Source organism: Pituophis catenifer, unplaced genomic scaffold (assembly GCF_029215685.1).
Source record: "Pituophis catenifer annectens isolate HBS135680 unplaced genomic scaffold, rPitCat1.0.hap2 SCAF_2, whole genome shotgun sequence".
In the NCBI taxonomy this organism is placed as follows: Eukaryota; Metazoa; Chordata; class Lepidosauria; order Squamata; family Colubridae; genus Pituophis; species Pituophis catenifer.
This window is the reverse complement of record NW_027256882.1, coordinates 229,928,270-229,952,644: the sequence shown is the minus strand read 5'-3', so window position 1 is coordinate 229,952,644 and position 24,375 is coordinate 229,928,270. Positions and strand designations below refer to the sequence as shown.

The window sequence follows — 24,375 nt, the reverse complement described above, 5'->3', positions numbered from 1 at the left end:
TATTTATTTATTTTTATCCCATTTTTCATTTAGCAGTTGAAATGGAATAAATATCAAAATGTAACAGCAACAATAAAAAGCAAAACATAGTAACAGAAATAATAGTAATAGTAGTATTGATTGTGTGGTCGATTCAGGGGAGAAGGTATTTTAGGGAGATACTGTAAAACGGGTTCCCAATCCCCAGGCCGCGGCACACTATTGGGCTGTGGCCCATTCAGAACTGGATTGAGGGAGAGCCAAGCGCACATGCAGCTCAATTTATGAAAGCGGTGGGCGCACTCACCCGCCGCTCATACTGAATCATCCCCTCTCCCACCGTTCTACAAAGCTACTGCAAAAGACTAGCAGAGATAGTAGTCAGATGCAAGTTTAAATTATGCAAATTGTTTTATATTTAAATTTAATTTCTCCAAAATGCACTGTTTTTCATTTAAATGAGAAGTGCATATGCAAAATTTTGAAAAGAAAAATACAAGAACAAAGCTAAAATTAAAAATCACATAAGACCAATATTGGAAAGAAAGTATGCCTTTTTGGGGATATGTAAAGTATATTTGGAATCTTAAGGCAGTATAGAAAAATTTAACAATGCATATTCAATATTTGAGTCCAAATACAGTTTTCTATTAAAAAAAGGGAATTATTAGGGATTATTCTGTTAATATAACATAACAGCTGCTTCTGGGTCTTCCATTTACTTCCCTGTCCAGATGAAAACTCTTTTGAAGTAATTATTTTGTTGAAAATTAGATGGTGGGTTTTTATTTTGTTTGTTTGTTTTTTAGAGCCAGCAGGTCTCAAGGGAGTTGATCACCTATGATGCAAGACGGAATTAGGAAATTAATTATTTTAAATGGCTAATCAAAACTATGAAAAAAATCTTAGTGCATTTATTTCTAGAAAAAGACTGTCCTATTTTCATTTCCTATCTATAGTGAAAATGTATTGCTATAGTATTGCTATTACTATAATGGTATATTCCTTACCTGTAAGTCAGTTTCTTGCTCAATGGAAATTCAATAAAGAAAATTGGTTTTTGTATATTTTATATGACAAATATCTATTGATTTTCTTTTTTATTGCAATAGGCCAATGCACAACTAGTTCGAGAAATTGATATAGAGAAAGTGTCCTCATTTGAGAATCCCTATGTAGATGCAATAAAGAGCTTATGGAATGATCCTGGTATTCAAGAATGCTATGACAGACGACGGGAATATCAGTTGTCAGATTCTACTAAATAGTAAGTATATATGTTTTATGGGGATTTTTAGCAATGTAATTTTAAAATGTATATAAATGTATACACATTAATATTGGGTTTTCTCATTTCAGTTTTGAAAATTAGTTAATGTAACTTCTTAACTGATGCTTCAACATGCCAAATTAATCAGATATTACTTAGATGTATATCTCAGATATAATGAGATGCTTTCTGAAATGCTTTGACAGAAGATCCTAAATCTTCTGGTCAAATGATGATCATGCTGTTAGTATAGCTGGCATATATAAATATGCCACCTTGCCTATCCTACTCTTTTCAGAACCCAGTTTTTGATCATTTTTTATCTTTCAGCTTATCTCATTAAAAATTAAAAGAATTTTTATTAATTTTCACAAACTACAATAGCTGTAACAACAAGGAAATATTTAATTATTTGAACATTCTTTTGTTCCCCCACAAAAATTAAAAAATAATCTGGTTTAAAAATAATAAAGTTCTTATTCTGAGTCTTGTATGTATGTATGAGTCTTGTATGTATGTATGCATGTCTCCTACCTTTTCTCCAAAGATATTAAAGAAACATGCATTGTTTTCTCTTCTTTTCTTGTTTTTCCTTACATCAAACCCAGTGAAAGCTAGACTAAGAGATGGTGACAAGCCTTAGATCATGCATTGAATATTGTGGCAAAAGAGACATCCTGTACTTTGGTTCACACTTGTTGCTATATGTGTGAAAACAATACATTACTGTAGGACAGGAAGAGAAATAATATCTTATTTTTCAGAATTTCTAGAATAAAGAAGATAGGGTTACTTCTTTTGGAGGTAATATTTTCCAGTAATATTTTTGGTATATTTTCCAGAATTTCCTCTTCATATGACCAAGAAGTAGAATTGGCAGTCAGAACTAATGGAATTTGACTGATAAGGCAAATGACTGTGTATGAACATGAACATTTTGAACCTAGACCAAAATGTCTGGATATAAAAGCTCAGAAGTTTTATTTGGCAAGATTTGCAAAATATATTTATTTGTCTGTTATACTTTCTAGCCTTCAAAAGCTCAGCTGAATTAGTTAAACAGCACCAAAAATAAATATATGCTTGGTTATTTTGGTCTTCCCCTCATACTTGCATCCTAAAGTGCTATGTAGGGTTACTTATACACAGTATGTACAGAATAGATGATACAAGTAATATATTATCTTGAATACTCTTTTTCATTTGCAGCAAATTCTAGTTGAAAAATTGTACTTTCAAAACTGATATGTTTTATATAGCAGTTTATATTACATTTCTCTCTAAGCAATTTAGAGTCAGCATATTGCCCCAAACAATCTGGGTTCTAATTTCACCAACCTCAGAAGGATGGAAGGCTGAGTCAACCTTGAGCTGGTGAAAATCAAACTGCTGAAGTTCAGGCAGCCGGCAGTCAGCAGAAGTAGCCTGTAGTCACATAGTGTGTTTATTTTAACCTATAGTTACATAATTTCAAATTTAATTATAATTAGGCCAGCTGTGTCCAGAGTTGAGTAGTTTTATCAAGCAGTTTGTACTGCTTGATGATTAGGTAACAAAAAATGCTAATATCCTAGGAAGGTGCAACCCATTAGTGGTCCTTTCGTACTTATATATGTGGGTTAATGCATCCAGAAAACAGAGGAGCATAAATTAGAGGGCTTTTGATACACTAAAACCCCAGTAATGCATACATTGGCAGGGTCACTTTTCAATAATTGTTGCATACTGTATCCAGCCAAATCTCATAGGGTGTGCTGTTCCAAAAGGCAGGCACTACAACCAAAAAGGACCTTTCCTAGATCCAGCTAAATGACATTTTTCGGGGAGGGAACCCAAAATATACCCATCCTTATGGAGCTCATAAAAGTAGCAGAAAGTTGGAGAGAGATGATCCAAAAAATAAACCAGCCCCATGCCATTAAGGGTTTTATTGATAACTATAGCCAAAAAGCCTACAAAAAGCCAATATAGCTTACCTGAAAACTAGCTACAGATATACAGTATAGCAAAATATAGAGAAGGGGATTGAGGCTTTTAAGTCTCTCTTGTTATCCTACCTAAAATGGAAATCTCAACCAAAGACTTACATTCTGAGAAACACATAGAAAATTGTAGACTTCTGTAATTCAGAAATGACCTATTTGTTTTTGCATAATTTATATTTACAGTAATGCACTGTAATGTTTTTTCCTGGAAATTCTCATTAGTGAGATGGTTTTAGACACCTTTGAAAGATGTGTAGCATAGAAGCTCATGGTCCTTGCTTCTCCTGATCTCCTAATCCTTTATTTACCATATTTTGTTGGGAAGTAGTGTAGATCTATCATCATAAAAATATTTTAACCATTTAAGCTCATCATTAATGGTTGGTGGCATACAGTTATCGAAAAGAAATTGCACGTCTAAATATATTTCCATTATAAGCCATATTTTGAAAGTTAATTATAGCTGTAATTCGTCCAGTAAAATCTAGAGTGGCGGCTGCAGTAATTTTATTGGGTTGCCATAGAGATAGGCCTGAGGTGCTATAGCAAGGTAATTTGTGTGGTCATAATGCAATCATGGCTCTCTGAGACAGTCACAAATTCTAATACAACTAAAAGTTTTAGAATTGCACCTTTATATTATAGTACACTGGAGCCCTTACAATGAGCTAATTCAGTTGACTAGTAAGCAAGATAGAATATGATGAGAGGCCATGTGATGATCTTTTCTATCAATAATTGTGTAGAGAACCAGTTATCAAGACAAGCCAATTTATCCAAATGTGAAAGTAAGTTTAAAAAAAGAATATCAGGGAAGGATGGACAGAAAAAAGCTTACAGATATTAAGGATTTTATTACAGAGCATAGCCTATGTTTTGAAAACGAAGTATCATGCTTTTTGGTAAGAGTACCCTTATGACAAAATTTCTTCTTCCCTTGGGGAAGTCCAGTTTATCTCTTCTTGCTCGTTTTAGCTAAGAAATTAAAACTTGTTTGTTCAGCAGAAGTATGTAGATATAACCTAATGTTGAGCTTGCTGTGATATATTTCCTTGACCGATTAATAGATTGACTCATTGATATGGCTGCCCAACTTACAAAATGGCTGGGTGATATATAATTATATAGAAGTGTGAGAAAAAAAATTATAGGGAGCATCTGGAATCAAATAATGGAATAATAATATAATGAAGTAAAGAGAAACAGAATAGCCAATTTGCTACTGTATGCACATTCAAAAATCTCTCATTCTGCATGTGTTTATTTCATAGTCTGGCCTGGTGCCTGGAGGAAGAACTAGATTTTCAGGACCTTTATAGAAGGATAGGAAGCACAGGGCTATCTGAATGTTGGGAAGAATCATATTCCATAAGCTGTTTGCTGCAAGCAGAGAAGGCATGCTTCCTGGCTCCTTCCAGATGACATGGCTTCAAAGAAGGGATTTAAAGATTGCTCACTTTGCTCATTCTCCTGGGACAAGCAAAGGTAGAGTTGCAAGTAATTCAGGTGACTTCATAGATGATAATCAGCAACTTGAATTACACAGACTTCCGTTGGAAGGCAATGCAGGTCACAGAGGAATGGTCTTTCAAAGATCTCTCAAGGTGGCCCATGCTGGACCAATTGCAGCTTGCAGGGAGTTTTCAAGAGCACCCAGTCTAAAGCATGTTTCAGAAATCCAAATGTGAATTACCAGGGTCAACCAAGTTAGGAATGGCACAATTGAGCACATGATGGAACTATTGAAAGAGGCTGTCGTGGCCATTGCTGTTGCTTGGTCTTCAACAAGAGCCAACAGTCCAAAAGGACCACCTAAATTACATACCAACTGGAATGTTGGTATGACTGGAAAATCCAATCCAATCCTGAACTGAAAGAAGAGAATCTTCAGAATTAGGAGACCTCAAAACCCACAGCCATTTGATCATGTATTGAGCTGAAACACTTTCATCCCCACCCCCACAGCCTTCAGTACTGGGAAAGAACACTTAGCCATCCTAGGATAGTGATGTGTAGATGGGTTTCATCAGCGTATTAATGATACCCCATAGCAATGAATGACTTCCCGGTGACTTAATATAAATGTTAGACAAGAGTAAAGAAATAGTAGGCCCTAAGAGATCACACAAAGAAGGGGTGGATGGGCTAGATTCCTTCTCCTCCCACTATTACTGATTAGATCCATTGTACTTCCCACTCCCAAAGCTTGAAAATGGTCCAGAAACATGCCATGATCAATGGTATTAAAAGCTTCTCATCATTTCTTTTTTCTTTTTCCTTATTCTAATTTTTTTAATTCTGTGATTTAATGCTTTAACATAATGAGTCCTATTCAGTTTTATTGGTCTTATTAAACAGTTTTATGAGCATATGAAATAGGTGCTCTATGTATAGCAGGGGGTTCTGTTTCTTTTTTTATAAGATACATTTTTAAACAATTTGTTATCTTTTTTGTACATGTAGTGCACTGTCTTAAGCTGTATATCTCTGCATGCTTCAAGAAAAAGACTCAGTTGAACAGATTGGTACCTATTTTTATGTAAATAATGGTAAATTCTCATTGCAAATCATTGAGGCAGCAATGATATTCATGCTTACAGGAATAGGATTGTACTGTGAAGGAGAGCTTGACTGTCAGTAATTTCAAAGGAGATATTTAGTTTTCAATATTAAACATAAGAACAAAAGTTGACCTATTGTAGTTCCACAATTGTGCAATATGTGCATAACCTAGAAATTTGCTAGCATCCATTTTGGCTGTAAGTCTATCCAGATTTTTCTGGGAGCACACCGTATATGACTCAGAATAGACAGTTTTCAAAACAGTAAGGCACTTACTCAAGCTTTGCAATACTACTGGGTACAACCCCTAAAATGCTAAATGAATTTGTGCAGCCTTCTCCCATGAAAAAAACCAGTTATTTCATTCAAGTTAGTGGTATATTGCTTCTTGCCAAAATCTAACTGAAAGATGTGCAATTTCCATTGTATTTTCTTAGTATAGATTTACTTCTACCAACCAATCTGATAGATTTGTCATAGTGAGCTTGTTTATCATCCACCAAATATACAAAGGAACCAATTGAACTGCCACACTTTTATTTTGATCAGAGCTATTCAATTTCATTTGGATAATAGCAAATTAGTAACTACCAGTATAAGTTCATTTGTTATTCAGTCGCTAAGTCGTGTCTGACTCTTCATGACCCCATAGACCATAGCACACATACACACACCCATCTCTCTGAGTCTGCCCGAACTCATACCCACTGCGTCAGTGATAAGGTCATATAGTATTTAAAATTGTCCTTAGAACCTTGAATAATACAGAAACACATATTGGCCTCTAATCTGCCTCTTTTTATCCCAATTCTTGATCATGCAATGCTCAATAAGAGGAGAAATTTGTTCACTTCTCTGAAGAATAGGAGGATAGATTGCTTTCCTGAATTAGTGTCCCAATCATAGCTATTAAATCAATTACTGCAGAATGTATTGTAGATAGAATGGAAACAAGTCCTCATTTAATTTCAGAGAAATTAAATTCTTCAGAAAATGTATCAGTAAAGTTCATTGAAATATTTGAGAAATGGTTTTATTTATTTATTTATTTTTATTTATTTTTATTTGATTTATATGCCGCCCTTCTCCAGAGACTCAGGGCGGCTTACAATGTGCTAAGCAATAGCCTTCATCCTTTTGTATATTTATACAAAGTCAGCTTATTGCCCCCACAACTGGGTCCTCAATTTACCTACCTTAGAAAGGATGGAAGGCTGAGTCAACCTTGAGCCTGGCGAGATTCGAACCTGCAGTAATTGCAGGCAGCTGGTCTTAATAACAGGGTGCTTTAGGCCACTGTACTACCAAGGCTCTTTTAGCAGTATACACATTGATATTTGATATTTCCAGGTACTTTAGAAAGACATGAAAAAAGTTGGGAATTAAGAGTTCGATCTTAGTGAATCTCAGTGGAATTTTTTGACAAAATAATTTATTTAATATATTTTTCAACAATTTAATCCATTTCAGGAAATAAGTAAAAAAATACAATTAAAAAATAGTGGTAGCATTACAGTCGATAGTGAGCCCAGTTTCTATCTTTTCTTTATCATTTATGTAATGATGTCATTGTGTCAATTTCTTTGATTTACATTATGTTGTTGTCACACAAATTATTTCAATTGCTGTGATGACACATGCTTTATTATTACAGACCCTGAGGAATAATGGACTTTCCCCAAGTTAGTCCATTAAATCAAGGCTTCCCTATATAAATAATTATGTATTCCCATAGTATAACTATTATTTCTTTTTCTTTTCTTTTTTCCTGGCTTAGTTTTAGGCTGGTGGGGAGGGTTAGTTTATATCTGGCTGTTCTATTAAATGCTATGCTTCTTCAGTAAAAATGTAAAAAAGCTCCCATATTTTCCTGTTTTAAAATAATATAAATTTAAAATAATGGATAAAACCATTACTTCACTAACTTCACTTCATTAACGCTGTTCTACAGAAATTCCAATGCCTATGGATATACTCCAGATGCCATGATGAACCAATCACAGCTCTAGTGGGGTTAACCATTTCTTAGAATTTCCCCTGCTCTTGCTTTTCCTGAGCAAGCTTATTACCGCCTTCTCTGGACAAAGTGGGAATGAGGGTTGACATTGTCTCATTTTTCCTGCAGAAGCCTGGTCACAGCTTTAAACAATGATAACTTGTTATTATCTGCCAGTTGCTTACAGCTACCTAGAATGTAACCCACAGCTTGAGAACTTCTTAAATAAGACAATAAAGTAATCATTTTGCTAGAAATACTTGAAAAGCAGGGCAAGACTATCCAATTCCAAGAAAGCATTCGCACCTGCAAAAGGAATTATCTTAAATTGAGACAAAAAAATTTAGGTTCTTGATCCAGAAGCCTGATGTTTAGCAACTTAATGTAACTACCAGTATATGCCTCTTTAATAGTGAAGATTAATATACGTGAATTCAGTTTAGCTAAATAAGTATTTTAATGCTAAAGTTAAATTATTTTAAAGATCTGCTAATTTGAGATGATACATTGACTTACCAGTAGATCTGTGTGTTCTCTCTGCCTATGTATTTCTTTCTCTTTCTCACCTACATTAGAATTGAAATTTAGCAGTTAGACTTATGCCCATATACATTAGTTTCCTGAGGATAAATATAGCTCCCTGTGATTTCATTTAACAGGGAGAAGACTGTATTATGTGTCACCCTGCTTGGCAGCTGAATTGAATTGAGGATGGAGATCAATCTGGGCATCAGTTACAAAAATAACATAATTGATGCAGTTATGATGAGCCGGAAGCATATTTTTAGTCGACTCATCTCGAGTGAATAATTGGATACTGTTGATCTATTCCAGCTTGGTCCACCTGAATCCGTAATGAAACAGGCTCAGGAAAGTGAAGCTGGTGTCATGTATCAGACATCTATAGCAAAAAGGAGCACTGTCCCAATATGACATGCCAAAGAAAAAGGACAAGATATGTAGACCAGTTTCTGATACAAAATACAAAAATTTGTATCTGTAGAAAAATTACACAAATCAGTACAGTAAAATCTGTGGTCAACCACCTCCCAGCTTTCTCTGAAAATTCCTGTATTAATTGAAATATTCCAAATGTACATTCATTTACTGACCTTTAAGTTTAGATTTATGCTTAGTAATCATTTCATTTAAAATCCTAATCTTGCCAGTATATAACTTAGTTACTTTGTCCTCTGAGTATTTTGTCATGCATGGCTGTTTGTATAATTATTTTGCAGTGAAATTTGTCCAATTCATGTTCTATGTACATGAGATACAAAGATTTTCTATCAAAACTGATGGAATGGGAAGAACAGCAGTGTATGTGATTGGCACGTTTTTATGTGTTGTATGTGTTCTTCCTGTGTTGTATGTTATGTCTATGATTTAATATGTGACAAATACATCAGTATAGTAGGTATCTATAAGATACCAAGAGTCAAAATTGCTCCCGTATGTCCTTTCCTGCAGCGTAAATTCCATTATTTGTTTGTTTCACTTGTTTTTATTTATTTATTTAATGTTTACAACAATCCATCTCACCTTTGTTCCATTCCTACAAGGTAGACCAATCAGGGAACTGACTTCGGAAGAAGACTAGAACCATACTTTGTTGAGACAGGCTGTAGCTGTGATGGCAAACCTATGGCATGCGTAGCCATATCGGTGGGCACATGAGGCCAGCTGATTTTCAAGCCTTCTGGGCCCACCAGAAGTAGGGAAACAGGCTGTTTCCTGCCTCGGGGGGGAGGTGTCCCGTTTTTCTCTCTCCTCAGGCTCCAGAGCTTTTCTAGGAGTCTGGGGAGGGCAAAAATGGCCTTCCCCACCCCCCCAGAGGCCCTCCGGAGGCCAAAACGGCCTGTTTGCCAACTTCCAGTGGGCACATAGAATTATGGGTGTGGGCACGCGATGGCAAAAAGGTTAGCCATCACTGGACTATAGCAATAGCACTTAGTCTTATATACCAATTCATAATGGTTTACAGCACTCTCTTGAGTGACTTACAATGTCAGCATACAGGTAGTCCTCGACTTACAATCCACAATTGAGTCCAAAATTTATGTTGCTAAGTGAGACAGTTGTTAAGTGAATTTTGCCCCATTTTACAACCGTTCTTGCAACACTTGTTAAGTGAATCGCTGCAGTTGTTAAATTAGCCACACTGTTGTTAAGTGAATCTGGCTTCCCAATTGACTTTGCTTGTCAGAAGATCACAAAAGGGGATCATGTGACCCCAGGACATTGCAATCGTCATAAATATGAATCAGTTGCCAAGTGTCTGAATTTTGATCACGTGACCATGGACATGCTGCAATGGTTATAAGTGTGAAAAACGGTCATAAGTCAGTTTTTTCAGTGATGATGTAACTGAACAGTCACTAAAGGAACTGTTGTAAATTGAGGACTACCTGTATTGTCTGTATGGGTCCTCATTTTACCAACCTTGGAAGGCTGAGTCAACCTTGAATTGATGAGAATCAAACTGCTGGCAGCCGGCAGTCAGCAGAATTAGCCTGCAATACTGCATTCTAACCACTGTGTCACCACGGCTCTTTTCTACAGCACTGTAGTAGTAAGTAAGCACTGTAGTACTACAGTACTGTAGTAACAGCACTGTAGTAACAAGGCTATTTTCTACAGCACTTGCGAAAACCCCTGTGATTTCCATTCCCTCGCTCATATCTAATACTGTCGGGGAAGCCAGTATCGGGTTTTTTTTGTTTTGTTTTTTTATGTTTTAGTGCCTCCCTGGCCGTAGTACACATTTCTTCACTGCTCGTCTTTACAGCTTCTGGGTGACATCTCCATTTTCACGTTCTGTATACCTTGCGACCCTAAGCAATTCAAAACAGAAAATAATAAAAACATAGAATATCATAAAACATTTATACTTATAGCCAAGCTCCTAACCAAAAACCCATATATGTTGTGTTCTACTAAGATACCTGAGGAACATGAGATCATTGAAGAGAAAAAAACCACGGAATCAATATAATGAAAATAGTTTCAATTCAGTCAGTCAGACCTTTATTATTACTCTAAGGCCAGTATTCAAATAAAACCAGCCAGATGAGATGATGACAAGAGAACAGAAGAGAAGGGGCTGGTCAAGTGTGATTGGACACCAAAGGAATTTGTCTCTCAGTTTACATGCAAAGTTATATAATCATAAGGAGAAGATAGTAGAAAAGATGAGAAGGATAACAGTAAAGCAGCCATATAATGTGGGTAAATATCCGTAGATATAAGACAGTACTGTGGTAATTAGATGTTCGGCAGAGTGATGGCACGAGGGAAAAAGCTATCTTTGTGTCTAGTTGGTTTGCAATGCCCTATAGCAGTGGTTGGCAAATGTAGCCCTTTTACAACCTGTGGACTTCAACTCCCAGAATTCCTGAGACAGCTTGGCTGTCTCAGGAATTCTGGGAGTTGAAGTCCACAGGTTGTAAAAGGGCCACATTTGCCCACCCCTGCCCTATAGCAACGTACTGAGGGGAGGAGTTGAAACAGTTTATATCTAGGATGTGAGGGGTATGTAGATATTTTCTCAGCCCTTTTTCTTTTTTTCTTTTTTTAATCAAGTTTTATTAAATTTTTCTTTTACATACATATTTTATGAACAGAGTGTTGACCAGGTCTTCTACATCTTATAACATAGTTATATATTGATTTTTATAGTCTATTCCAATCTTCCTTTTTGTTTTTTCCAAATACAATTTACATATTTCAGTTTCAGCTATAATATTCTTTGTCCTTACTTCTTTATCTTACCTTAATCTCTTCTAAATACATAATATATAAACAATATCACCATCCGCTCTTCAATTCCTAGTTTCTTAGCATAACATCAATTAATTATCTTATTTCTCCATTTATAAAATATATTTCTCAGAATCCCCATCATACTTTTTGTCTATAAACAATGTGCTTCATCATATTCAATTCTTACACTGAAACCCTTTAACTTAATTAACCTTCCACATTTTATCTTAATCTCTTCTTAGTACATTATAAGCAATATCGCTATCCACCCTTAATTCCTGATTTCTTACTATAGCATCAATTATTTTATTTCATCATTTACAACATGTTTTTTCAAAATCCCCATCGCACTTTTTATCATTTCAATTTTGTCTCTTGATTTCAGTTATTTTCATAATTGAACCAAATTGCCACTTCATATTTCATCTGCTATTCTGTTTTACAATAAACAATATACATCATCATATTTGCTTCTTCATTCACAATTAATAATGTTAATACAGTTCCCTTTGATCTACTAATATATACTTCATTTCCCTTCCTCCTTTCCACTATTCTTCCCCTTTTATCCATTTTCTCTTGGTCTTTCCAAAATTCCACTTCTTAATAATTTTCTTCTTTCATCCCATTCTCTTAACTTTTTATTTTTTTCTTTTTATATTTATTATATCTTTTCTCCTGAATCCCTTTTCTAACTTTTGGGTCTATTGCTCACATAATTCTCCCCAAACTTTTTCCTAATCTTTTTCCATTTCCTTCTCTTCCCTTTGATTGATTCTTTTGGGGGGGGATATTCTCCCCTATCCACTCTTTTTTTGCCACTGTAAATCCTAGTGTAATCATCTAACTTTTTACATTCAATTCCTTTTCCTTCAGTATTATTTTCTTGTTCTCATTTATATTCTCTTTTTCCTGTTTTGTGTGTTCTAGCAAAATTTCTGACTTTTTGTTGCCCTTTAATGATTCATGCATGTTTTTAAACATCTCAATTAATTCCTCACACATCCAAGACTCCATATTGTCAATTTAAAAAATTGTTAATATTTTAGCTTATATTTAATTAAGATTTTAAAGTCCATTTAGTCTCTTTTTTATTTCCGGATAATATCCAGTTCAAATGTTTGTCTAATCCACTCCAATTTAAAGCTTTGTTATTTTCCACCTCCGTTGGAAGTCAAGACCAAGCAATTTAAAAAAAAAAACCAAATACTCCTTAAAAGTTCTCACAATTTCTTTTAGTAGTCAAGGTCACTGCTATTATTTTCTTCAATTTACAGGCCAGTCTTGTAATGCTTGCTTTCTACCAGCAGATGTCTCCAATCCAAACTGTTCTCAGAACAGCAAAGTATCGAGTTTATAAAAGTATATTAAATCTACATAGAAAATACTTTCCCTCGGATTTCTTTTCTTTTGTTATTTTTAGTTTCTCCAAAATCAGTTTTAAGTCCAGTTATAAAATTTCCTTTCTTGGGCTTTAATCTTTTAAGTTCCTCTTTGTTCTTCCTTCAAGTGTCAAAAACTATCAAAAATATTTCAAATCCTCATAAAAAGTACTTTTCCTCAGTTTCTTTTTCTTACTAATTTTCTTATTAATTTTAATTTCTCCAAATCCAATTTTAAATCCAATTATAAAGTTTTTTTTCTTGAGCTTTAGTACTTTAACTTCCTCTTTGTTCTTCTCTCTCCATTAAAATTCCCAAGTGCCAATTAGCTGCTCTTTCTGCTCCGGGACACTTTAAAGTTTTTTTTTTAAAAAAAATTCTTTTTTACCTGTGAGTTGGCCAGTCACTCACCCGGTATCACCACTCTTTTCCAACATCACTCTTGCACAAAAACCTTGTTCCGTTTGCCCCAGCTTCAGAGCAGTCATTTTTTAATGGCCACCAACCCGCCATTAAAGAGCTGCCTCCGACCTTTCGAGGAACTTGCCTGTTCCTCTTGGTCGTCTGAGGCACCTCTTCTTCTTCCCTGTCCCTACAGATCCGAAGACACCCCAACAACGGTTTGTCCGGCTGGATTTTTGTGAAGCTTATTGGAGCCCGCTATTTTCCAGCCGGTCTCACTGCGATGCTTCCAGTTTCTCTTTTTCTCAGCCCTCTTTCTGACCTGTGCAGTATACAGGTCCTTGATGGAAGGCAGGCTAATTGCAGTTGTTTTTTCTGCAGTCCTAACTATCCATTGAAGTCTGTCCCTGTCCTGTTTGGTTGCTGTACCAAACCAGACAGTTATAGAAGTACAAATTATAGACTCAGTAATTCCTCTTTAAAACTATATCAACAGCTCCTGGGGCAGTCCAAACTTTCTGAGTTGATTCAGGAAGAACATTCTTTGTTGCGCCTTTTTAATGACGGTTCTAATGTTAGGTGTCCATTTCAGATCCTGGGAGATCATAGAACCCAGAAACTTGGAGGTCTCTACTGTTGATACTAAGTTGTCTAATATTGTAAGAGGTGGTTGAATAGGAGGGCTCCTCCTAAAATCCACTTTGATCTCTACAATTTTAAGTGTATTTAGCTCCAGATTGTTCCAGCTGCACCACAGGGTCAGTTGTTCAATCTCCCATCTGTATGCAAATTCATCACTGTCTCAAATGAGATTAATCACTGTTGTATCATCTGCAAACTTCAGTACTTTAACTGAGGGATCCTTCGAGATGCAATCATTGGCATAGAGAGAAAAGAGTAATGGAGAGAGCACATAAACCTGGTAGTGCCTGTTCTAATTATATGGGCATTGGGTGTGATTTTACCTAGCTTCACCTGCTGCTTTCTATCTTTTAGAAAGCTTATATAGATAAAGGTAGAGACATGAGGTTGACAGAAGAAATCAGTATCTATTTTCAAATGCAAGGGCAGTCAGCTGGTTTACATGCAAGTGAAGAAACTTGGAAAGATACAGCCAAATAATAACAGGATGGGATAAGCAACAAATGGAAATCATGCTTTCTACCAGGGAATTTCTTCAGTATGGAATACATTAAAGCCAACTAGAATTCCTTGTAGACAGCCATGAAGAAGACTATGGCTGAAGAATTCTACTGACACCCCACCCTCCCGAGGATATATGTGTTAATATGGGAGAGTAATTTTATAGTACGCCACTATAACAGCAAGAGTTTGTGCATCAAGCCGAGCAAAATGGATGGGCTGGCAAACTTTCAGGATTGAGAGGAGAGATAGGAAGCTGTCACTTACTCACTTGGAAAGACCCCTTGTGTTGCGAAACTGGGAACCATATTTTGCTTTGAAGATCACTGTCCCAAATACACTGCTTAAGGATACATCCAGTATTTTGGGAAGCTTAATCTTTCAGTCTTTGAAAGAATACATCTTTCCTTAAGAGTCTTAAGGAGGAAAGCTTGCCAATGTTTTTTTTTAACCAAGTTGATTTAAAGTGCTCTCTAAGAATCAGAGGGAGCAGACCCATGAAAAAGAAATTAACATTAGCCAAAAGTTAAAAAGGTAATTCAAAGTCTAGCATTCACAGAGACCATGCTTTGTTTGAATGTAGAGCAGCATTCTTAATTCATCACGGGGCTGGGGCTGCAAGGGTAGCTCTAATAAGAGTTAACGGCTTCAAGAACGTTGAGATTTGTCTAACTACAGTACAGATTTTGATACTATAGAAAAGCAGAGAGCTGATCTTGGCTATAAAGATCTGGCAAGCTGCTTAGGATCAAGTGGTAACAGAATAGAATAGCTGAGATGCTATTCTAAATGCTGTTTTGTTAAGTAAGTGATCTGCCGAGAGGCAGGTAATATAAGATCACAGTTCCTTAAAATGCCAGTGAAAATGAAATGACAGTGTGTATAGAATAGCATGAAAATTGGGGAGAAATTCATATTACTTAACTACAGTTATGTGATCATTTGTCCTACTGCATTTGCATTGAGCCAATTGATGGTGAACCATCTCAAGAACCATAATTAACTTAAATTGCAATGTTATATCAATGAACCTGTTTTAACAATAACTAAACTTATTTGTTAATGCCACTGCTAGATGTACATTTATAGAAAAAGAAAACACAAAACTTTTGTGTTTAAGGCAGAACCTCACTCTGTAGCGAACAACTATTCTATATTGAATTCAGCACTTTGATCCAATTCACTTCATGTGCGTTTGATTTTGAATCTTACCAATCCACATCTCTTTCACACTGAAACATAATTTGTACAACAAGACTGCCAGGACAAGTTAACACATTTTAAATTGTCACCCTTGATGCTTCGAATATTCTGGAGATAATGAAAAATTCTAGTAACAATGTAAAAGTTACAAAAACTATACAGACTTTTTTTTTTATTCTCTATAAAATTCTATTTTCAATAGTTTTTTCCAAGTGTGCCCTATCCAAACACTTCTGCTTTTTTATCTTTATATAATTCCTTCTGTCAGTGGAGCATTATCTTTCATTCCTGATGTTTCTCTTCTATCTATAGTTATCTTAACGATTTGGACCGCATAGCAGGCCCTGGATATCTACCCACTCAACAAGATGTTCTTAGAGTTCGAGTTCCAACTACAGGAATCATTGAATACCCATTTGACTTACAAAGTGTTATTTTCAGGTAGATAAAAGGTTTTTTATCTTTATAGTGCTACTTCAGAGGAGTTTATTTTGGGGGAGGGGGTTTTCCTACCAGGAGCATAAAAATATATTTAAGTAATTGTACCAATAGAAAATGCTATTTTGGAAATGTATTCTTTTCTCCCACTCCCTTTCTTCTTTTGGCTTAGAGGTAGCAATTCAAGCAAAACAATTCAACCTCTGAGATGTTCCTTGTTTAAATCAATATATTACACTGATCAAAAATGGAGAATGCAAAACAGAGTATTGTGTTAAGTCATAAACAACATGCTTTTGTTAGTGTTAAGATATGAATTTACTCTATAAATTGCAGACAAATGGTATTTTATATATTTATAGATCGAATCCACCAATTCTTATAAATATCCTAACTACAAATTCTGCTTCATCTTGTGTAAAGAACATAAACTGAAAAAATAATAATAATGTCTTTATAAGAAGTCCCCTTCTTCATTATTCTGTCACTATACATAAAAGATTATTACTATTACAGTTATTCTGGAAAAGATTGGACTCTTGCCTATATTGAACAATTTAAATTTCCTGTTTCAATTTTAATAATTACACTCATTTTTAAAGATGTGTTTAACTTGTATAATAGTAGCGGCTATATCAATTTCTGTTCATCTGTAGATTTGTTGAAATTCATTCGTAGATTTGTTGAAATACAAAGTTTGACAAATGGGGCCTCTTCTATATGAATGTATAATCTAAAGAACGTTTTTGAAGTTTTTTATTTTGATTTTCATTAACTGTAGTCCTGAAGCAAAATAAAAGAGAGTCCTCTTGTTAGTAAACATGTTATTTGGCTTTATTAGTCTATATGTCCCTTAAATTTGGAAATAATTTGGAAGAGCAAAGCACCTCTCAGGGAGTCATATAAGCAAAACAAAAATTTCTACCTTCCTAGAGCCATAAATGCAAAGTCTCTGGGGATAAGGAATGTTATGAAATCCACAGTCCAGGAGGAAAAACATTAAATGGGTTTGAGAAATAGCCCATCTATATTTATTCCAAGTTACAGTTTATAAATGCCTCACGAGGGTAGGCTTGTGGCAGTTTAATATTTAATGATAAAATTCAGGAACACTGGTGATAACCACTCTGATTATCAGTGCCCCTAATTTGTTCCGTTACCATTGATTTAAGCCTTATAAGACTTAATTGGCTTATATTTTCAAGAGAAAGGCTGATACTGATTTGACATCAGTATGACTGGTAGCAGTCTGTCAACAGTATCTATACCTCTATGCAATAAATTTGTTCTGGAATGATGGTGTTCAGGAATATTAAATTGTTGCTGAGTTGGTTTCTACACCATTACATATCTCATTTATCTGGATGTCCCTTCAAAGCAGAATAGTAGACTTATATACAACTCTATAGTACTTTACAGCAGTCTCTGAATGGTTTACAACATCAGCATATTACCCCCAACAATCTGGGTCCTCATTTTACTAACCTTGGAAGGATGGGAGGCTGAGTCAACTTGAGCTGGTCAGGATTGAACTCCTGACAATAGGCAGAGTTAGCCTGCAATACTGCATTCTAATCACTGCACCACCAGAATGTATGCCTGCTGTCAATGTAAATATTTGCAGAATGCTGAAGTGTAGATGTGTTAATTCTATTGTCATGATCCTTGAGACCTAGCATATAAATAGTATAATAATGAAAACATCCCTAACATTTTAGAATTTGTACATTGTTTTGATTTCTATGAATTTTGCTCCTATTCCAGAATGGTGGATGTGGGGGGTCAGCGATCGGAACGAAGAAAATGGATACACTGTTTTGAAAATGTCACCTCCATTATGTTTCTAGTAGCTCTTAGCGAATATGATCAAGTACTTGTGGAGTCAGACAATGAGGTAGGCTATTATCAAATACCCTTGAGAAGTATGTTTCTAATTAAGGCAATAATTGCTTTCCCAAAAATCATATAATTTTGTGATAGTATTCTATGACCGACCAGGAATTATTTTTTCTGTGATTTCATCCTGGTTTTGAAATACTGTGCTCAGAGACATTGGTCCCCATGGTTCCGCTTCAATCTTTTTGGATATTAACTAATATTTCTTATTCTCTAAAACTGGAAATTCTGCTTCTCCAAAATTACATTTTTATTTGTAACTCATAAGGCTTATTTATAACTCCTCTAGTCAGTGTAGAGAATAGATATAAATTAATGTTAATTGATGTTTTTATCTCTGAGGTAACTAATCAATTATAAACAAAATTATGTTGACATTATTTCAACTAGTTACGCTCTAAGCCTAATAACCCCAAATTAATTGATATCTATTATATGATCTATACTTAGGATCCCTTCATAAAGGCCTGTTCTTAAGTCTAGTGGGACTCTGAGCTCCATTTCTATGTTCCTCATAAGTACTGTATTCTCATTTGGTCTTTATCTCTCTCTCTCTCTTCTCCTGCCTTGAGTGGCAAAATAAAGGATGAGGGAGGTTTCTCTTTAGTTCTCTGATCCCACAAACTGATAGCAGAACTGATAGCAGGAGACCTTATTCCTCTCCTCTCACTTTTCCAGCAATCCCAGAGAAGAGCAGGGGTGGGGCAGCATTGGGCAATGGCTCTGCAAATAGTAACTGGCAGTGAAAGAGGTGCTCCCCACCCCACCCCACCCCACCCTACCCTCTTGTCCCCCTCCCACTTCGTATGTGCAGTGTGAGTACTTTTCTAAATTAGCATAGTACTTTTCTGCAAGCTCCTGCAGGGAATAATGGCACTTTAATGCTTCTGTATGGAAGAACCTACAGTCCACGGACTATTTTTCCATGTGATCTGCCCTTTGCTTTGGCAAGTGCTAATTGAAAAGGTGAAAGGTCTCATATTATATTCTTCATTCTCTTCACTTGGTGAAATATGCCTCTACTGATCCTTCAAGCCTGAATAATTATATAGACTTTATTATTAATACCATTAAAAGTAAATGGTAATATGCATAAAATTCCAAGTTGGAAGTTTGTTAACTTTCCTTCCTAGGCAGATGAAAGATGGCTTACATGTTCAAATTCAGTAATTTGGAAGAAGACTAGCTTCTATTTACGAAAATGTTTTTCAGAACCTGGGAATGAAAGCATTTGGACACCTAATTCAGGTATAACATTAAGGCAGTGAAAATTCTGGATTTAGTTTGGAAGAGATGCTTCTAAATAGGCTATAATCTGAATATACACCTATCATTAAAGCAGAATTTTGTTCTCCAGGATTGCATAGTTTCTGCAAGGAGGCTATCACTACAACTGCAAAATCCTACAAATAATAGCAATTGCTTTAAGTTCTTGGTTTGATACTCTTGCCTATTTCAAAGCACTTCTCAGATCTGGAGCACTTCAGAGCCCTAGTATTTACATTTCTCGTCAGTTTCTTTTCTTTCTCCACTCTGAAATGTTTCTATTGACACAACTTCTCCCAAAATGTCATTTAAAATGCAAGTATATTAGAATGAGATATTTATAGAAGTAGAATTGAGGCACCAGGGTAGAAACCAGGAGTTTGTGAATTCTAGTGCTGCCTTAGGCATGAAAGCTGGGTGGGTGACTTTGGGCCATTCTCTTTTAGATTAGAGTGACAAGCTGGTCATTAATTCCTGTCACAATTAATGGACCAACACTCAGTTGATCTGAAAAAAAGCAGACCCTGCATTTGCAGGAAAAAAGAGAGGAAGTTTAAAAAAAAATAGTAAAATACAACTCTGGAAGGCTAAAAAGTGCAACCGTACTATTTAGTAAAGGAATTTCATATTGCATATTATGAATTAAAACATTAATCTATGGGCAGTCCTCTTTTCTTTAAATAGAACAATGGTTTTATGCTTGATTTTATGCTTGAGTGGAACACAATCCATTGGGAGCATTTTATTTTTATAATGTCAGAGGTCATTTTTGTGTTAAAAACTTTAACAGAATATCTCAACCTATTCTGAAAGAGAACTCCACATCTCACTTATCCTTTAGCACAGGGGTGGGCAAATGTTAGAACCTTTTAGAACCTGTGGACTTCAACTCCCAGAATTTGCCCACCCCTGCCTTAGCGTCATTAAAATGAACCTGTGATATAACGTAATCCTGCTTTGCATTTTTATGTATCAGTCCTTTTATTGATACGTGATTAAACAAAGTTCTGCTGTATTGCTTTGATTGTTCTTTTGGTTACGTTTTAAGAAGATGAACAACTAGCAAGTTTTCCTTATTGCTTTCTGATTTCTGTAGCATTTTTAATGACACAGGAAGCATATTTGATTGACATTACTTGGAACTGCTATTTTAGATGGATTGGGTCTTCATAGAAAGATTTTAAGATTCTTTTATATTGGGAATGGTGAATCTGCCTCTTTAGATTTGGGAGAACATAGACTTTGGAGAAAGGATGTAAGAGCTATACTGGCTGGCAGTTCAACTTATAATCAGCCACATACTCTTCTTCCCACTCTACCTTTTCTTACCTGCCACGATCAAATAGAAATCTTCTATTACCTGGAAACTGTTCAGTGTTCAGTGATGGGGAACATACTTTGCCTGCATAATGTCCTAATTAAATAGGCTATTAAGATAATGGTAGCAATAAAAATATGTACTTCCAATAGAAGAGAATGTATCTAGCTCCTGGTTGAATTGTGGAGTTCTCATTGCTTTCCGAGCATGGTTATTGCTTGCAGGCTTTTCATTATCCAACTAGCTAACATCATCAGTCCAAGTGAATATAGGATTTGCGGCCCATATTTTTTGTATATAATAGCTTGCCCTGTTAGTTTTGACATTGAAAAATATGTGCCTCATTGCTTGGGAATAACTGCATCTCAAATTAGGTAATGCCAATTTTCTGTATCTGTGTCTCTGCATTATATTTAGTAAGGATTATAGAATAATTTATGGCCGATAATCTGCAAACCTCAAACTTTTTAATAAAGTACATCAGGAAATGTGTGACTCTTTGAGGACTTTCTTATCTACTTTTCTTTCTAGCTCAGAAATTTGTCATATTGTAGTCATTAAATATAATATACAAATCCCTATTTTCATTAAGGGAATATATACTCCAAGTTTTTTACTTTATGTAAGTGTAAATGTTTTAAAGAAATATTTACTCTCCATATGGGACTGGGATGCATACCTGTGGATTTTGGAAGCTATTTTCTTTATAGCGTTATCCAAAATAGAAAAATATATTTAAAAAGCAATTACAGTATTTTGCATTGGATTACTTTAAATTAACCATATCAAGAAATATTCTGATCTGCAAAAGAAAGATGAGTCAGATTTCATGCATATTATGCTTAATTGTAATGTGCAGATTAGCATGGAAAAATATTGGCAAATATAAGACATGGACTGTTGTATAAATTATTACTTAAAACAAATATTTGGGAAATGTTTCCATTTTTAATTTTCCACTTAAAGCAGCAAACAAAGCAAAGCTGAAAAAAAATCATAGGAAATATTGATATATCAATTCATTACACATTTCTATCTGTATATCTCTTCTCTAAACCAATTTTATTTTACATGAATTTTTAATATTCCACAGATGCAGTTATACCATAAGTTCTTCTGCTCATCATTACATTGCAAGTCAGCTTGGATATATTTAATTTATGTACTATGTGAACACTAGAGGGTTCTATAAGCCTTTAGGTAAAATGGCTAATTGTAAATTATTTACGTGTTCTTCCATTTCTTTTCTTTTTACCTATTTTAATCTCTTCCTTTGTAATTTAACTCAGAATTATCTATCAAATGCTGCCATTAAGGCAGAACCTTGACTTGGTTCTGAAGGCAAATGTAGATGCATGGTATGACAAAGACCTAATATAAAAGATTATGCCTTTTATCATCTCTGGTGAAAGTCTCATGCTAGAACAGCGGTCTCCAAGCATGACAACTTTAAGCCTGGAGGACTTCAAGTCCCAGAATTCCCCAGCCAGTTTTGCTGGCTGGAGAATTCTGGGAGTTGAAGTCTGTCAGGCTTAAAGTTGCCAAGCTTGGAGACTGCGGTTCTAGCATGAGATTTTCACCAGAGATGATTAAGTCTCCATGTAGTTCACTGAGTGATTTTGAGACAGTCATATTCAGTTCTTTTCACCCCAGAACATGTAGAGGATCCTAGAGAAAGCAATTAATTCGTATCCTTGGCACTCTTAGGCTGAGTAACATTACAGAATCTACATCAGTCATGGTGGTAAGAGATCATGATCAGGCCAGTTCAATGCCCATGGTCTTCCTTAACCTTTTGGTGGCTTTTGCTTCCATTGGCTATGTTACCCTTTTGGTTTGCCTTCAAGGGATTGAAGAGAGAGTGCTGTTTTGCAGTGCTTTTTCTCCATCTTGAAGAACTTGTGGAGATTTCTTTTTATGGAATAACTCAAGGAACTCTCCTCTCTTTGCTCGTCTGTAATATCTAAATGAAACTTCTGAGAGATGGTTAGTATCATAATATGTGCGTGATACACAGTTATACATCTTGTCCCTAGACAAGATAAAAGATAAACAGATGATAATGGTACAAGTGTTGATCCAGTGCCTAGAGGAAATAAAGATTTGGATGGGTAGGAAGAATCTTCAACTGAATTTTTCCAAGACCAAATGACTTTGGGTTTATTCCAGGGAAATTCAGTCTTTGATTCTAAATGAATTTATATTTCTTGACTCAGAGATGATCTGCAATTTAGGAGGAATTCTACTAAATTCAAGTTCCTGTTCAAGGAATAGCTGGCAATTATGGATAGGAGGGCTTTTACACAGCTACATCTTTTGCACCAATTGTAACCTTTCTGGATCAGAATGCGCGCAGTCATTCATGCCATAGTCACACCCGTTTTGATTCCTGTAGTAGCAATAGCACTTAGACTTATATACCGCTTCATAGTGCTTTTACAGGCCTTTCTAAGCGGTTTACAGAGTCAGCATATTGCCCCCAACAATCTGGGTCCTCATTTTACCCACCTTGGAAAGATGGAAGGTTGAGTCAACCTTGAGCCGGTGAGATTTGAACTGCTGAACTGCAGCTAGCAGTCAGTTAAAGTAGCCTGCAGTACTGCACTCTAACCACTGTGCCACCTTGGCTCTTTATATGTAATGTCCTTTACATGTAATGTCCTTTACATAGGATTTCCCTTAACAAAAATCTGGAAGCCATAATGGTTGCAGAACCTGGAAGCCTGGATATTGAGTGGAGTATCTCAATATCCTCAGGTGTCCTTGATACGTCAGGAGCTTCATTGGCTACCGGTTGGTCTTTGGGTGCATGTCAAGGTGTATGTTGGCATTTTAAGACTCTGTATGAATGTGGACCCAGTTATCTGAGAAATTGGCTTCTCCTGTATTAATCTGTCCATTCAGATAGATCAAATAGAGTCATCTTTTTCCAGATTCTACCCTCTGATTGGCTTCAGAGGTAGGCATTCTCAGTGGCTGCCCCCAACTGATTGGAACTCCCAGTGGGAATCCAATTGGCCTCATCTTTCATAACTTTAAGGTAAACGTCAAAGACTTCCCTGTTCCATTTGCATGGAAAGAAAGTATCCAAAGACTGGAAGCTGGGGTTGACTCTAAACAGGATTGATATCTGGCATGTGGTGTTTGCATTTGTCAGTGTTTATTTATTATTTTTATGCTTGTATGTAATTGAGGTTTCCAGGAGTAATTTATTTGTTTAGATTCTTAGCTACCTAAAATCTGTGAAAATGGGAAGTATAGACTTTGGGGTAACTTTCACTAGGATCAATAACTATGGCAGAAAGGATTTTTTTTTCTTTATTCTTATTTTTCTCCCCCCCCCTTTCTATTCTTTGTGTATTTCCTATTTTTTCCCTTTGCAACTTTTACTTGTTCTATTTTCCTATCTCTTTGTAGTTTGCATTCATTTTTACTATAGTAATTATAATCTTTAATAAGATTACTTGAAAAAAAAGCCTCCTCCATGTGTGCAGCAACACACCATTCTATTCCATCCTATCCATTTTCCATATTATTTTTTTGTTCAGTTTGTAGCAAAAATATTTACAATAGATGCCACATTTCCTGAATGTACAGTAATATTGATCTGCCCTGATTGATTATATGCCATCAAGTCATTTTCAACTCCTGTTGACCACATGGATAGATTTTCTCCATGAAAATCTATCCCTAATTTGTTATTTCGAGGCTCCCAATAGTGTAGTCATTGCCACTGAAACTGAATCCATCCATCTTGCCGTTGGCCATTCTCT

The 24,375-nt window shown here is 35.5% G+C and overlaps 1 protein-coding gene across 1 annotated transcript in view; it reads left to right on the top strand.

Moving 5' to 3' along the window:
* LOC139311228 (guanine nucleotide-binding protein G(q) subunit alpha) overlaps positions 1-24,375 on the top strand; it is a 111,285-nt gene that overhangs the window by 79,755 nt on the left and 7,155 nt on the right. Inside the window, exons 3-5 of the mRNA XM_070935621.1 lie at positions 1,092-1,246; positions 15,997-16,125; positions 17,887-18,016. Coding sequence (XP_070791722.1) covers positions 1,092-1,246; positions 15,997-16,125; positions 17,887-18,016 — 414 coding nt within the window. The remainder of the gene's footprint in view (positions 1-1,091; positions 1,247-15,996; positions 16,126-17,886; positions 18,017-24,375) is intronic.